This window comes from Myotis lucifugus, unplaced genomic scaffold, assembly GCF_000147115.1.
Source record: "Myotis lucifugus unplaced genomic scaffold, Myoluc2.0 scaffold_42, whole genome shotgun sequence".
In the NCBI taxonomy this organism is placed as follows: domain Eukaryota; kingdom Metazoa; phylum Chordata; class Mammalia; order Chiroptera; family Vespertilionidae; genus Myotis; species Myotis lucifugus.
Window position 1 is genome coordinate 4,605,222 of NW_005871090.1, and position 16,609 is coordinate 4,621,830.

The 16,609-nt window shown below is 35.7% G+C and overlaps 2 protein-coding genes across 5 annotated transcripts in view; one reads left to right on the top strand and one right to left on the bottom strand.

The window, feature by feature from the left end:
- Window positions 1–16,609, top strand: part of MACROD2 (MACRO domain containing 2) — a 1,891,634-nt gene that overhangs the window by 279,471 nt on the left and 1,595,554 nt on the right. The window lies entirely within an intron of this gene.
- Window positions 815–14,716, bottom strand: FLRT3 (fibronectin leucine rich transmembrane protein 3). Of its 4 annotated transcripts, XM_006087967.2 has the most exons (3): window positions 14,454–14,716; window positions 5,768–5,968; window positions 815–4,203 (listed from the first exon to the last, which is right to left on the bottom strand). In XM_006087967.2, the coding sequence occupies exon 3, from the start codon at window positions 4,158–4,160 to the stop codon at window positions 2,211–2,213; it is 1,950 nt and encodes a 649-aa protein (XP_006088029.1). In that variant the 5' UTR covers window positions 4,161–4,203; window positions 5,768–5,968; window positions 14,454–14,716; the 3' UTR covers window positions 815–2,210. The 4 variants fall into 4 exon arrangements, with proteins under 4 accessions (XP_006088029.1, XP_006088031.1, XP_023608974.1 ...); XM_006087969.2 differs by lacking the exon at window positions 5,768–5,968 and having other exon boundaries at window positions 14,454–14,685; XM_023753206.1 differs by lacking the exons at window positions 5,768–5,968; window positions 14,454–14,716 and adding an exon at window positions 5,211–5,757.

Below are 16,609 nucleotides of genomic sequence, written 5' to 3' on the forward strand. Positions count from 1 at the left end.
TTTCCTTCAGAACATGTTTCCTATATTTAAAGTTAATCACATTTATCTTTGCAAAGTTATTCCTAGAAAACAGCTAACCTCCATAACAGGAATCAAAAGATAAAATATTGGAAAACATTTGAAGATGGCAAATGAATAATGAATGAGGTTACTTAGGCAGCGGATTCATTAGCATAGTAAGAAGGAGCAATATCTAGCAAAAACCTGGGAACACCTGGCTAACTTTTCTTGACCAAATAGTAGTAACTTACAATTTGTTGAACATTTGTACAGTTTCCATGCATATCACCTCATTTAATCCTTATAGCAACCCTGTGAGGTGGGTGCTATTAATAGCCCCACTTTATAGATAAGGAAACTGAGCTAAGAAGAATAAATGGTTTGTATTTAAGTACATACCCGGTAAGTGGTACATCTGAGATTTCAAATCCTCTGATGACAAACCACAGTACCAAAAGCTATTTAAAAAAATGTTAGTTTTTCAGAGATCACCTTAAAAAGTGTCTGGCAGAATAATGGCAGCAGGGTACAAATCAGAAAGGTCACAAAACCTCTCCTGAAGTTTTCCATCAATGGAATGAATAAGTAAAATAAGAGTATTTCAAAAGGCTGTTAGGAAATTAATTTATGCATGAAACACTGAACTCTTTAAAGTAAAATGATACACAAGCTCAAGATACTGCTATTTTTTTTATTTGTAGCCAACGTTTTATTTTTATGCCTAGAAAAATACATGGGGATGCTTAGACTAATGTGCTGGGCAATTTGCTACTTTAGTGATAGTAACATAATCCCGAAAAAGCAAGCACAATTATTTTGTACTTTTTTTGTTTTATTCAGCAATAAGACCATAATTTTTCATATTTAAGGAAGTATGAAAAATTTGTCGAATTTTAGAAGCTGAATACATGTAGCGTTGGATCAAGGCACATACAAGACTGGCCAAAGGGCGTACAATGCACTTTGGTTTTTTGTTGGGAAAAAAAATCATGGCAACAGAAAATGATGTGGTTTTTAAACAATAGCTCACAATTCAGTAGGAAGCTAGAAAGAAATGTTACAAGTTCATTATGTAATATCTGGAAAACAGTGATAGTAATGGGCAGTAATCTTGGTTGTTGTGAAAGTAAATTGAACATTTATGTACAGTGTCAAAACATTTCACATAAACAGAATCTAAGTTTGATTTCTAGTATTTATTTTTTTTTAAATGCTCACTTATTTAAAATACTACTTTCTCTGCATTGTTGAGGGGAATTTCTTATTGTTATGCTACCTTTTTAATATGTATAAGGTTTGTCTGACATCTTTTGTGATAAAAACATTATAAACACTAACAATTATATCTTTAGGGTTCACTTTTCAAAAATGAGGATGGTATAGGCAAAACCAAAATGCAATTCTGATGTCTGTGTTCACTATGCTATTCAAGTTTAAGTTCTTATGTTGTTCTAAGTACAAGTTTTTCCCCTAACTTGGAAACATGCTTACTTTATTGTTTTTGTGAAGTCCTTTATTCTCCAAGTGTTGTTAACAACAGACCTCACACTCCTTTTAAGCCAGCTGATGTATTCAGTTCAGAAGGTATACTTGCTTTCTTAAGGATATCTAGTTTTCTTAGACTGAAAATGGAGATATGCAGCAAGTTTGATATTGCCCATTACTTCACATATTTTGATTTATTGAAAACCACTGGGATAATACAAATTTAATAATTGGAACATTAATTTATAAATATTTTTTGAAATTTAATTTTTCTCATTCAGCCAGGTATTATTTTTTACATTTTATTAATACCAAAGTGAAAAATGGCCTGTGCTTATACTACAAGGATCTCATGTGAATGCAGTCCTGATTGTTCAACACAGCAAGAAAATTCACTTTCACAGTCAACAAGTCATCTTACTCAGTAGAACACAAAGTAAATGGTTTATAACTTCAATATTTGCAAGGAAAATACAGTACAAATTACTAAAAAATACTAAAATATAGAATTGTGTTCAGGCATCTCCACTACATCAATCGCAGCAGTCACCTGAAATTTGAAACTTTTAATAAAAAGTTCTTAAATATAAATTATATGGCAAATGTACAGTACATTGCTTTTTTCAGTCTCTTTTTCCAGTGTTTTGCAGTAGAACAGGGTTCCTACCATCACCTCCCTTAGGTTTAAAAAACCCGAGACACAGTCTGCTGCGAGTCCTCCAGCATCATGAGTGTGAGTGGTCTGAGTCTGGGATACCACTGTCTCTGTAGCTTCGGTTACTACTGCTTTCACTGTGATTGTTTTTGTACAGATTCATTCCGTTGGGAGGAAATATGGTGTGTATTACAAATTCCTCCTTTGAGATCGGTTCATTGCTTATTGGTAACATTTGAAAAGAAGTCTCCCTGATTTCCAGGATGGAGTTGTCCTTCTTCGTGCCAGCTTCCGCATAGTCATCCTTTCTTCGCCTCCCTTTGCTGTACGCACAGTTCCTTGAGAAGAGCGATCCGTTCCTATGAACATACCAGCACACTAAAGCAAGAAGGGCAATGGTCACCAGAGCCACAGCCCCACCAATAATGGCAGCCAGTGGCCAGCTGGGGTTTTTGTAAGGTTCTTTCTCTTGCTCTCGGTTAAGGGTGGTTGTAGGGTTGTACATTCGAAGGGGTGCAGTTTCAGTCTCAATACAAACAGGAGTTTCATCAAATAGGTAGAGGTTACTGGTTTCCATGGGAACCAGGCAGACTCGATAGGGGGAGTCAGGCTCCAGGGCTGTGACCAGGTATTCACTGCGTTCCCCTGTTACAATTGTTTCTGTTATAGATCCAAATGCTGGGCTATGGCCCAGTTTGAGCCAGCTGAGTCTTAAAGCCGTCATAGGTAGGACAAGTTTCCAAGAGATATGAATTGTGTCAGCGGTGACAGATTTCACAGTAATTACAATGGTCTTTCTTGTTGGACTCCCTGTGGTTCGTTGATCCTTAGTGAGCTTGGGGCTCTTAATGTCTGGTTGTTTGGTCACTGGAGCTGGCCACTGTCCTTGAGCAGGATACACTGTGTTGGGTATTGCAGTGGTTATCTGAATGGTGCTCACAACTGCACGGTCTTTACAATCAAACAGTTCTGCATTGAGGTCCTTGATAGCCATCCCCCGAACTTTTTCTGGGGCTTGACACATGAGCCCACGCACATTGACCTTCACAGGTAGGGATTGTAACCAGTCACGTACCCATTTCATCTTGCATCCACAATACCAGGGGTTGTTGCGAAGAATCAGTTGGGTTATGTTGTCCAAATCATCAAAGATACCCTGAGGTAAATTACTTAGGTTATTATTGGACATATCAAGTCGATACAGCTGCCTTAGATAAGAAAAAGCATTTGGGGGCACCCGGTTGATGTGGTTATCTTGAAGATAAAGCCTCCTCAGGTTTGTACCTGGAAGGTTTACTGGTGCAGCCGTCAGGGAATTCCGCACCAGTGACAGTTCTGTTAAGTTGACTAGGTTGAAGAAAACTTTATCACCTAAACCATGGTTGTTCAACAGGTTTCCATCCAAAACCAGGCGTTTTAGGCTGGTGAGACCTTGAAGCGATGGTGATGAGATGGTGGATATTCGGTTATCATCCAAGCGTAGTTCTTCTATAGTCCTGGGCAAACCCCAGGGGATTGTGCTAAGGTGATTCCGGGATAGGAAAAGCAGTCGGAGATAGTTGCTGTCTCGGAATGCCCCCTCTTCGATGCTAACAGCAGAGACGGAGTTATCATCTAAATGCAATTCTTCCAGATAGGGAATTTTTGAAAGTGAATCATAAGTGATGGTCCTTATGTTATTTTCTTGCAAATGTAATTCTTTTACGTACTTTGGTAGGTTGGTAGGAAACTCATCCAAACTGTTGTGGTATAGGTATATTCTTTCTACTTTCAGCAAGTTTTTCAAATCTGAAGGAATCCCAGCATTTTTTATTTGGTTGTTCTGAAGGTAGAGAGTTGTAGCATCCTCTGGTATTCCGATTGGAATGGATGTCAGAAAGCGATCATTACAGTAAATGAAACCTGCATCACAGCGGCACATAGATGGGCAGGATTTAGCCATAACTGAAAGAGGTGCCACCTGAAGGATCAGCCCAATGTTAGTCCCAATGAGGAAGATGCTCCAGGCTGGGCTGATCATGGTCAGCAGTGTTGAGGTCTTTATACCAGGTAGCTTCAGAGCCCTACAATGCAGTGAGTTAAACAAAAAAAGAAAAAAAAAGACAGAAAGCAATCAGATCAGCATACTTCAGATTATATTCAAAATAGATGTGGAAATTAAAACATCTATAATCACTTCTAATATTTTAGGGTTTTTTGCATGCTTAGGGTTTTTTGCTACCTAACAAACAATGGACACAATCATATAATCTCTCTAACTTAAATGTTTCTGGTATTAAATTAAGAAGTATCATGTCCCAAACCCATTTGGTTTGAAATGTTAAATATAATTAAAGTTTTGCTGAATATTTGAAAGCATTTACATTTGATATCAATTCTGTAGCCAGTCACTGACCAGGCTGATCAAATATTTAATTTTTTCTTAATATTCAGAATAAATTGACACAATAAAAATATAATTTGTTTCATTTAAAGATAATAATTTTACTGTTTATAAAAAAACAAATTTTTTGTCTACTTTTTATGAAGTTGACTGTACAGGAATAGAAATGTTTAGTAAAAAAATCAGTTATTTTACTATTTAGGAATAGGTACACACCTTTTGAGATCTTGAATCCCAGTATAGCTAATTGTTTGCTTTCATTACTTATGTTATTTCTTTTTCTTTTATTATTTTATTAAACATTGTTAGATGGGTATTTCTAGCAAGAAAAGCAGAAGAAATCTTCATCTACTTTAGGGAAAGAATGAATTACGTAGCTAATACATCCAACTAATGAAATTCCATTTCATGTTACACTAGGTCTTGCTTTGGTTCCCATTTTGTTATATGTTTTGTACTACACGGTTTAATGGCTTTGTGCACATTTTTCATTATATTATATCTCACAATATGCTTTCACAATGCATTTATCTTTCTTCAAGTTCTAATCTAGATTATGATTGAACTTTCTCCATGGCTGGAAAATTATAGATTTAGACTGATCTATTGTGTAATATAATTTCTTCTGCACTTTTAGGTATTAATTAGCCTTTATAATTTTAGGCATGAAAATAAAATACTTCCTACCTTATTGAACAACGATGTGAGTAAATTTTGCGTGAGTGAAAATCCAATGCACATATATTATTTTCCTGGTGAGGGGATGGGACTTATAAACTCTTGTTTAGTCCTTGGAAATGCTCTTCACTGTTTATTCAAGTAATCCTATGACGCACACACCTCCAGATCAGGCTCGCTGTTGTCAATGAACATTCCAGCTGTGGTTCAGCATGGTGGGCAAGCTCATTAAAGTGGGGGCCAGACACAATTCAGCTTCCTGTTACTATGTAGAACACATGGCTTCCTATGTATTTTTTTTTCTTTCTGATAGAGTTTCTGTGTGAAGGTTTCTTTTGTGTAGCTTAATTCCCTTTGTGGAAATTGCTTTCTTTGAAATTCTTATTGGCTCTTCTGTGCAATGTGCTCAGAGATAGTAACTTCAGATCCTCATGAAGAAAGCCATTCATGATGCTAAGGCCTGGATAGTAATAGGTTTTTCAGGCAGTTACCCCCCACCTTTATTCCCATCCAGGGTCATCCAAGTATAAACTTTGTACAGTAGCTACATCCTGAGGTATGATTACCTGCTGTGAAATAGCTATTTCCAGCTTTTGCTTCTTGCTGCTTTCTTAGAATATCTGGTGTAGTCACGTTATGCAAGAACAGGTATTCTTTTTTAAGAGGTAAAGAAAACTTAATTCAAATATTCTTCATGGAAAAAAAGGAAGCATAATAGATTTCCTTTATATTTCTCTTCCTTAAAGCATACTGGGTCTGAGCATCTCCTGTGAAAGTAAAATGGTTTAATGAACTTCCAATAATGAACTTTAACATGCTAGAGAGATTTCCTAGAAATTTAACTTTAATTCTTTCTTTAAGCAAAACATCTTTTATCACAGTAGTTAGTGAAAAGGGATAAGATGAGCTCTTTGTTTTTTACTTCCCGTTTTATTATATTAATAAAGTAAGAGATGAAGTTGAGATTGTCACCAGATAATTTCTGTTAACTGTTCATTAATGTCACTTTGAATTAAACACAGAGCCAAGTTTCATTTAAGAGGCAGTAAGCCCCTTCCCTGGCTTTGGAATTCAGGTCAAGCCAATCTTTAAGAGTTCACTTTTAAATCTTAGATATAAAATGATATAAAGTGTATAAAAAGAAGAAAACAATTATATGTCAAAGAGGTGAGCAAATACAGAACAAAGATTTTTTTACAGAAATACCATGGTGACTTTTTAGACATTTCTGGACATGGTTTTACAAAATTATATAATCTACAATCTAAAGAGTTGGAAAAAAAGTTTACTTTAGACACTTTTCTTTTGATTTGCTCAACACCTTGCTTAAATTTTCCTGTGGGCCTCAGTTTTCCCAAGTGCAGAATGTGCACTCCATCACCCTCCTCCTTGGAGGGGTTTTTGAGTTGATGATCTTAAAACTCTAGTTATCAGGTTTTCTTGGCCAAAAGTCATAATTTGTTTTTCAGGAGAATAGAATTTTATTTTATTTTAGCAAATGGAATTTGAAAACTCTGTATTTGGAGTAGAAAGGACAGTATTTCAATCAGTATCCTTGGAATGACCATTAGGAAAGCATATCAAACCTGACAAGGCATTTCTCTCTAGGTTCCAATATGGACAGGCAAAATTCCAACAAGTGTATTTTTCATTTCTGAAACAAGACTTAAGACTTGACCAAAGAGCCCTAACCGGTTTGGCTCAGTGGATAGAGCATCGGCCTGCGGACTGAAGGGTCCCAGGTTCGATTCCGGTCAAGGGCATGTACCTTGGTTGCAGGCACATCCCCAATAGGAGATGTGCAGGAGGCAGCTGATCGATGTTTCTCTCTCATCAATGTTTCTAACTCTCTACCTCTCTCCCTTCCTCTCTGTAAAAAAATCAATAAAATATATTAAAAAAAAGCCTTGACCAAAGAGATCACTGATTTTAATGATGACTGCTTTGTCCATTATATAATATACATGAAGTGTTTGTTTTGTTTGTTTGTTTGTTTTGTGAATGGGGGAGGTGGGTAGGATCAGTATCTGTAATCCAGGGTTACCTGCTCAGTGGCTTTCTGTAAATGTAGGGAACATCTGAGTATCATGGAAATATTTGACCCTGAAATTAAGGAAAAAAAGCAGAAGCAATTTGCTTCTTCCCCTGTAATTACCTAGCATCCAACAAGGATAGCATCTGTTCCAGAATTCAAACACGAATGAAAGTGAATGTTAAACAAGGCAAAATTTTGTGTTTCTGGTTCTTTTGGAAAATGTAGTTTATTTTAATTTGTTACCAGATACCAATGCTATCATAAACTGCATTAACAAAAGAAAACTTTAAACAATTACAGATAAATTTAATTTATTATTTAGGCAACATGAAACAAAAATAGCAGTTAGCAGTTGGATAAAGTAGTCTCAAGTGGGTATTGCAATGTGCCCACAGAGGAATGTTTAAATGATTTACTATTTAATGTGAAGGTTTACTGTGATACCTTCAGGGCTTTGCTCATTATTGCTGTTGAATTACTACAGTGCATTTTTTTTTCTTGAAAACTGTTGCTTTTTCAGTATGTGAAAATGGAAAACCAAAATGTTGAAATTATAATTAAAAAGTTACTTTAAAGAGTATCTGCTGTAAATGTTTTATAAGCTTGAAAATTATTCAAAGTATAAAATAATTTGGTTAATTTAAGCTTAGAGAAACAATTACTTTTGTTAAATTGAATTAGAAACTAATTAAAAAACAATATAAAAATCTTAAGTGAGAACCTGCTTAAAATGTTACCAATAATCAGGCATTTCTCATACTTGAGTACATACTCCAAAGTTGAGAAGATGACGCTGATGAATGGAGATTTTTAAACTGTTGATTGTTCCTCGAGTCAGGTCAGCCAAGAGTATGTCTAAGGTGATAATTAATGATAATCAGAGATAAAGCTTATATCTAACTATAAATATTTCACCAAATCAAGCTCTAAGAAAAAATATACATATTGATTGATTGACTTACACATTTTTAATATAGAAAAAGGAAAAAAAATTCTAAATGGTGTGAACAGAAGGAAGATTAATGTGTTTATTTTCCCTGTTTTACAATTGTGAAGCTGCTCCCTCTGCTCCGTTTGATATGTAAACTTACGTTGCCATTAATACAACAGTGGTAATAATGTGGGATTAATGGAAAGCCTTAAATCTCATTAAGTTCTCAGAAAATGCCATTCTCTTCTCCCCTAAACTGCATTAAAACAAAAGGCAGAAACATCAAACAGGCTTCTCTGGAGAGAAGGATACTCTTTCAGACATGAAGATTCCCTCCCCAATCCCTACTCCCTTTACTTGAGCTCAAAACAGTTCAATTCATGTTTGATTTTTTTTTTACATCTTCTCCTTCCCTTTTATATTTGAAACTGTAGTGCTAACCAGTTTTTGCACATCAAAGGCTGTAAAGATCTCTCCAACCAAAACAAGCCATCCTGTCCCCAAGCTTAGACTTCCTTCTTTCTGCCCTGGCTCCACATAGTCACAGCCATGGAGACATGTATGTGAATGTGAATGATGAAAGGAAAAATGACCCCCATGGCATGGACACTGTGGCCCAGGTTTCCACAACATGGACTTCAGAGCCTTTATGTCTGCGTAGGCTTGAAAGAGGCCATTACTTCTGAACAACAACAAAAAAGATCTTTTAGAAAAATATTGTTAATGGGGTAACTTGGGGAAAAATATAAATGGAGACCTGGCTACTTAAAGAAATGTTTTAAAATTATTTTTTAATGGAATTAATTTAGTATGTTTTATTTAAAGCTGTATCAAAAAGAAGAAAAATATAATCACTTCACTGGTAAATCAAATTTTTAATAGGGACCTTTTTTTATTCAGTTTATTTTTATAAATAAAAATTGTGGAGTTTTTTTTCTAAATTGCATTTATAATGTAATCATCAAGTCTGAAAAAACTCCAATTTATTTCCATGATGCACCTAAGAAAGTATGTAAATAGATAAGCATGTTATCATTTTTAGATATTTTATGAAAATTAATTTAAGAAGTTGAATCTGAATAGAAAACTGGTATTTAAATAAAATCAAGAAATTGGGGCAATCTATATGTTAATGTGATTCCTTTTCCTTTCCTCTGCAATATTTTGAAGGTGGGAATGTTTGAGATGAGAAGGTATTTTCTTGTTTTGATCACTTAGATTAAGGTTATATTATATACTGATATTGCTAACTCCCTAAATCCTTTATTTGCCACCTTTGATTTAAATTGATTTTTATTTGACATCATTGCTCATTTAAAAAAATCTTAAATCAAGTATAGTTTTGAGATAGTTTTAGTTTATTTTAATTATTTGCTGCACATAATGATTTCTTAATGCTGATAATTTTTTAAAATATTAAATTTAAAAGTAGAATGGCATGTAGAACTCTTAATCCAAGTTAAATGCATTATTATTTTGAGTAAAACCTTGAGATTGAGGAAAAACCACATGCTTAATCAAATTTATCTAAGTCTGTGAATATTTCTAGGTAAATTAGATTTCACACAATCGTAATCTAGAGTATTAGGAAAGCAGTTTACTTATGAAGGCTTACATTGCTGCTAGCAAAGGCACAACAAAATTACCAACCTGCGAATGCTAAGTCTTTGTAAGGACATGGTATTTCAAATACACTACATATATGGTTAAACTGACAAACTGGAGAACATCAGGTTAGTTGATAGTGACAGCAAAATGCTTTCTAAGCAGCCTGTCTGGTAGTTAAATTTTCCACGATCATCAGATTTCAGGAAAGTTCCAATTCTTTTGTTGAATGCCAGGCAAGCAGAAGGACTTCTAACTCTCCTCATGAGGGTCATGAAGTCTGAAGGGTTTGCTGAGAGCCAGAGAAGCAAGTGTGCCTTTTCATACTTGGTTTTATCCAGACTGTTTTCTAGCCTGAAGAAATTTCTGTTTTACATGTGCAGTATAGGGATAAACGTTCCTAATCAAAGGATTTTTACTTTCTCCCTTTATGTTACTGATTCTTTCCCCCAACAGGTTTGTGATAAATGATATCTAATTCTGCCTCATTTATTTGGCTTGTGAAGTTAAATGTTGCACCCTTAAAACCAAAAGGCAAGCTGGGATGTTATCTTTCATCATAGTGAATGCTGCTCCCTTTTATGATATTAAAGCCAGACTCAATAAGTTAGAGAACCAAGACTTGTAAGATTGAATAAGATATTAATTTAGAGAGTGGTAAAGGTGAGCAGTAGAGAGCTGGGGCAGAGGACGTGCTCTAAGTTTGCATCGACTTTGAGCAGCTACAATTAACACTATGCTTGCTTTTGTTAAGCAAATATTTTCCCATTGCAAACTTGAAACTCTGTTTTCAGTGTTGTGAGTACAATTTGGTTGATGTGCTTAAAATTTTTAATATTCAAATTTCCATACACTAATACAACAACTATTTGGCTCTACTGTGTGCCAAACACTGTGCTGGCTGGTGAGAACATCCAAGATCATAAAACACCTTGTTTTCTCATGTCAGAGTAGCGTGTTACTGATTTAAACCAAAAGTAACAGGGGAAAAAACAACAACAAAACAAAACAGCAATGCATAAACTGATCAATCCACAGTCCAGTGGCACACTTTAAAAACGGTGTTTAACCAAATATGGTCTGTGGGTTTTCTTTTCAAAGTTGCCACGGTAACTTGTGCACATGGAAAGTGAAAGAATAAAGAACAAAAGCTGTCATTGTCAGTCAGTGTGAGAGCAATTTCTCCCTCATCTCATTTAAGCACACTCATACCTGGAGCAAGCTTTTTATACACTCCTGACACCTGATTTGGGGGCTAGGAAGGAGATTATGCATATGCAAAACAAATGCAACTTTAGCTTCTGCTTAACTTATATTTCATTCATTTTTCTTTAAGATCTGTTTTCTCTGGTGTTCTTGTCAATAGACAGATCCAAGTCCTGAAACTCGCTCCTGGGTCTGATATAAACATGGTTTGCAAAACTGTGTTTTACTATGATGTTCTACCAAGTTTAGTGATGTTGATCTTCTTTCTGAAACTGAAAAATGCTTTCTGAAATGTATATTTCTATTTTGGTTCTTAAGAGAAAGAAGGGGTTTTTTTGTTTCTTTCCCCAGAAGGCATTTACAAACCATCTCTCTTTTGGGAGTTGGTTTGTTGACTCAGAAGTTTTTGAAATGGTAGAAGGTTAGAAGGAGTTGAGAATCAGCCCTTTTTATGTTCTAAAGAGGAAATTGCAGTTTTGAGAATTAATATTGCTGAGAGATTTACTATAGAGTTTTTGCCCGCTGGGGGGTGGTACACGCTACCAGAACACTGCTTTCAGAAACCGCAAGTCAGATGTGGGCTGCTGCGGGCCGTTTTTCTCTGGTTTAATTACAACAAAGCCTCCCGTTGAGAAGAACAGTGAAGGCCTCTGGGGCAAAAGGTGGGGGGCGGGGGGTGGGGGGTTTGAGAGGGAAAGGAGAATGAGGGGAAAAAAAGGAGGGAAGAAATTACAGCCTTTGAGAAATTTACTGCATTTTATTTCCCTCACTGACTTCATTTATGATGGTCTTCCTTTGACTTTCAACAATTATTTATAATGCTATTAAAATAAACTGGTTGAATAAAAGAATATTTGGGGGGCTTTATGCAGAATTTTTAAGTTAGCTCTGGATCTTGCCATTAGTCACATTCTTTGTTTAGTAGCCCACCCACCTTTAAAAAGGGGAGGAAAGTTAAGATTAACCGAAATGGCAGTTTTAAACCAAATTTTTAAAAAATGACAACATTTAATATTGCTAAGAACATTGGCATATTAAAAGTAAAAAGCAGAAAGAAGAAATATTTACATGTTATTAATACAAGGCAAGTTCTCTGCTACTGATTTTTGTAGGGTTTAAAATTATTGAAAATCATCCAGAAAGAGGAGGCAGCCTTAGGTTGTGTGGCCAAGAAAAGCACAGACAAACCTCTCTGCAGTGCTCTTGCATGTTTCAAGCTGATAATTGTATTTTTCATCTGGAGACACTGAGCTTTCATTAGGGTCTTGTATCCCTAGGCGGGAGATGCTGAACATAATTGGAGTTTCTATTTGATTGGGCAATATAGTCTAGAGAAGAAACTGGGGTAAAGATAATTAATAGGTTGCTAACAAAGTCTGACAGCCACAAGATTTCAACCAAATTTATTTCACACCGCCTCATTTAGCTCTGAAAAAGTTTTGATAGAATTGGTGGCTCCTTAATTAACACTTGAAAGCAAAAGAAACATACCTTCTATTTTGCTGCCACATTCAGTTATGACAAAATTTCTTACAGTTTTTCTTCTTTCTGTAAAAACTTTATTTGCTGCCCAATTATGTATTTCACAAATGTTAGCGTTTAGGAAGTATTTATTTAATTGGGCATTTTGAACCTAACCATAATTGATTTAAAAGGTGTGTGTGTGTGTGGGGGGGGGGGGGGGTTGAGGAGCAGAGAAATGAAAAGCCCAATTAATACACGATGGTTAGTATTATACAGGAACACAGTATTTATGAAATCATTATGTTTATTCATTTAATAATATCTTTGCTGATCCTTCAGCTTGAAGTGTTTTGGAAGCTCTGTATTTAAAAATTTATGATGTGACTTTTTTACTTAAATACGTGCAATCACATTTTTTGTAACCTTGTTTTTCTATCTCAAGCTAATAAATGTATGTGTGTATATGTTGTGGTGTACACACACATATATTTGCAAACTAATTGGCATATTTCTCATTTAATCTTCTTATAGATTAAAACCATGGTATATTAATATTGGTAGTAGTGATAATATTAATATTTTGGGTTACTTCTAAAGGATTAATTTCTTTACTCATTCAAGAGAGACAAGTATCAGTCATCTGTCACTTTGGGACAGCATTATGATCATATCTGAAAACAAACAAATTCATTCTTTATGTTTATGTTGGCCAGGATATTCTTATACAATTAGCAATAAAAGAAAGGCATTGCTACCACTGACTCACTTTTCTAGTGATTTTATTCATGTTGTTTCCTGCTAATGAAATAACATATGTGCTTTTTAGAGCACATAGGTTTATTAAGAAAATTTGAAATAGCTCATTTTTAAAGCCATGTGAGAATTTGGTTCTACAGTTGGCAAAGATCAATGATTCATTTTCCTTTTACTGCTAAATAAATAAATAATTAAGAATACCCCCACTCCCCAATATTGAGAAAATACAGGCCTGTTGCACTCTTTAACTCAGTGCAACCATTTTGTTTCAGACCTAATTCACTGAAAAAAAATTTTTTAAAGAAGATACCTTTAACTACTTTTTGAGAGCTTTGTTGAATCAAAGTATTTCTTTCAATATAATAAGCTTTTCCTATTATAAGTTGCAAATGAATGGATAGTCTACGTACCCCGTTTGATGAGGGCTCTACTCATTTTTCCCCCACCACCCCAAACTCATTGCATACATCAGGCATAGCTTCCAGGCTCAGCTTTGTTAGTTTTCCTGAGTAGACTTTGCCAATTATCATGCTAGTCACATACTGCATTTGCCCAAGCGATGGATTTTGGCTTTGTGCAGGAGAGGAGATATGATTTGGAAGAGAGTCTCCCTCTCCTCCGAGTTGAATTAACTAGTTGAGATTTGCAAGCCTGAAATGCCCGAAGTGGCTCTGGCAGGATAGCAGTGCCAGCTTTAAAATCTAGGTGTAGCTGTTAATCCTTACAGAGGCAAAGAAGTCGCCAGGAGTAGCTCAGCTCGCTGTGAGCAAGATGTATGCTTTTCATGTACTGCGTGCTCATGGGCCGAGGGATTATTGATTTTCTTTCACAGTTGTAAAAACAGCAATTGGTGATCATGCCACACATAGAGTACACACCAAGTTAGCAAGACTTTCGCTTTCCTCTGTGAAAAAAAAAATCTGCCTTGTATTCTTTGATATTTAACATTTAACTTTCCAATTTAATGTTCTCCGTAAGACTCTTTAAATAGCAACTACAAGAGCCAGAACATAGCTGTTTATTATTATCTTTTTATTTTGTTTTTAATGAGGGGAGGTTTTAAGTAACTTCATGCATTTGGCTATCTAGTCAAATTTTTCCTTGCTGGCTAGCATGCACATATATTGCTGGATCTGGTGACAGAGTAAACATTTGGATTTGGATGCCTCGTGGTACCAAGTCATTTCTTTATACAGAGTAAAAACCAAGCAAACTTTCTGGGACAAACATAAGTAAAAATATGGGAAACACTTACCAGGAAGACGAAGAAAAGCAATTCCATATATACTGCCGCTATAGCTGTATAATTCCACTGACTGGGAACTGGAGTGATAACCCTCCCCCTCTCCCGGGCTCCGCGTCCAGTCCACACAAAGCCCACAGCAGATGCAGGCTGAGCTGTCCTGCTTCGGAGCACTCCTACACTGAGGAGTGAGCGAGGGAGAGCATTCCAGTTTACTGCTCACAGCCCACCTCCAAGTCTGAAGTTAAAGCTTCACCTCGCAGTGGTTGAAGAAGGGGTGATGTCATAGGTGGGCAGGACTTAAATCGAGCTCTCGCTCAGTGAGGTAACTGGATAATCAGGCAGATGGGCTTTGCAAACGCTAGAGGGAGTGAGAGAAGCCAAAATGAGCCCCTGGGCCTGCCAAGGCGAGGATGGCATTTGGTTTGGAGGCAGCCCCTTTTGGAATCTCAACATTTTCTAAAGTTGTACTACAACAAGGTAGTGGTAGCAAGCTTCTAAAAAAAATGCAAGCATGTTAGAAGCATGTTTATAATTTTACAATAGAAAAAGTGCTACTTTTTAAGCATCTGTATTAGATTAAATATTACATCATTTTATTTTCATTATTAACGAGTTATAATAATGTTATAATTATGAAGGCTAGTAATCCCAACTGTGAATATTTATTATACAAATAAATAGAAAGAAGATTCAAATAAATAACTGATTTATTTAAGGGAAGGAGATCATATTTTCAATTATGATTTTCATAGCCTGCTTTCTGCTATTTAATCAGTAATTGCTTTGGGCCCATACGTGTTTTACTTTTAAATGTTGCTGGGAAGAATTTTGCTTTTATGTTTACCTGGAAGGCAACTTTCTTAAACTAATATTATTTGTTTTATCCTTAGAGGTTCACAACATTCTTTTTTGCATTTTTTGTTTGTTTGTTTCTAGGAATGTTTTCTTTTTTTTTTTTTCTGAAGGAAGACAGCTAATTGTCTTTTCCAGGAGTATTTGATTATGGTCTCTTCATTAGCTTCATTTACTTTCTCTATAAGCTTTTTAAATAACCGTTTAACCTTCTGAGTTCCTCTCTGAGAATGGATGATACCAAAATAGAAGGGGAACCCTTGATAAGAGGTGTTATTGACCCCTATTGTTCTCTGATTGTACTTTTTTGCGGGCCTCTGAGGACACACCAATTAAACCCAGGAGTTTTAGAATTCTAAAGTCTGTGAAAAGTCAATTTCCTAGAAATTGTTAGGCAGGACAAGTTACACTGAGATGCAGCTGCTGAAATTTTGGAGGAAAGAGACGTGGGAATAACAATCTCTCAATAAAGGGTGGATATAACAAATACATGGATTAAATTATTTTATGAAAAAAAATAATTTCTAGAAGCTATTTTCAGATGGGAGTTGGTTATATTTAAAAGGGACTTTTTGCCTGGCCAAATTCCTGTGGGCTTATATCCATATTTAAGCAGTTTTGTCTGCATTCAGGCAGATTTTGAACAGAAGAAAAAGAGAATTGGACAATTTTGGTTATAGGCATCGTAACTAAGGTACTGGCCTGGGAGTTAATGCTGAAGTTTCCAGTCTCTAGGCTACCATTTGTTATCTGAGTTCTTATTATCTGCTTTGATCTTTGCTCTTATCACATGGCAAATAAAGGCAGCAGGAATTTACTGAACACCAATTATGTATTGTTGCTTTTTTTTTTTTAAGACGTCAATGAAAATGTAGAAGAAAGTAAGATATTGTGAACACTGTAATCTGTACTAGCGGTACTGACATTAGAGGCAAACTCAAGACAGCCCCCTCCCAACCCAATCCAAAAATATACACACTTTCACTGCCTCCATTTTTTTAAAAAACTCATTGTTGTTTGAAATTCTGCCAGTTGGAGAAAACTTATAATATTATGTACCCCTTCTGAAACACTATGTACTGCCTCTGGAAAGATGAAGAGTTACCCTAAATTATTTCAGGTTGCTTTCCTCCTTTGTTATCGAAGGGAGATTAGCTACACTAAGGGGATGGTTGTCCTGGTGGGAGGGGTAAGAAGGAAGGCAATTTTAGCATGAAGCTCTGTAGGCTGTGATAGGAGGGCAGGGACTAATTCTTATAGCAAGGAGCATTCAACTCAGAAACGAGGAGCCAGAGTAGTCTCATGTTCAAGAG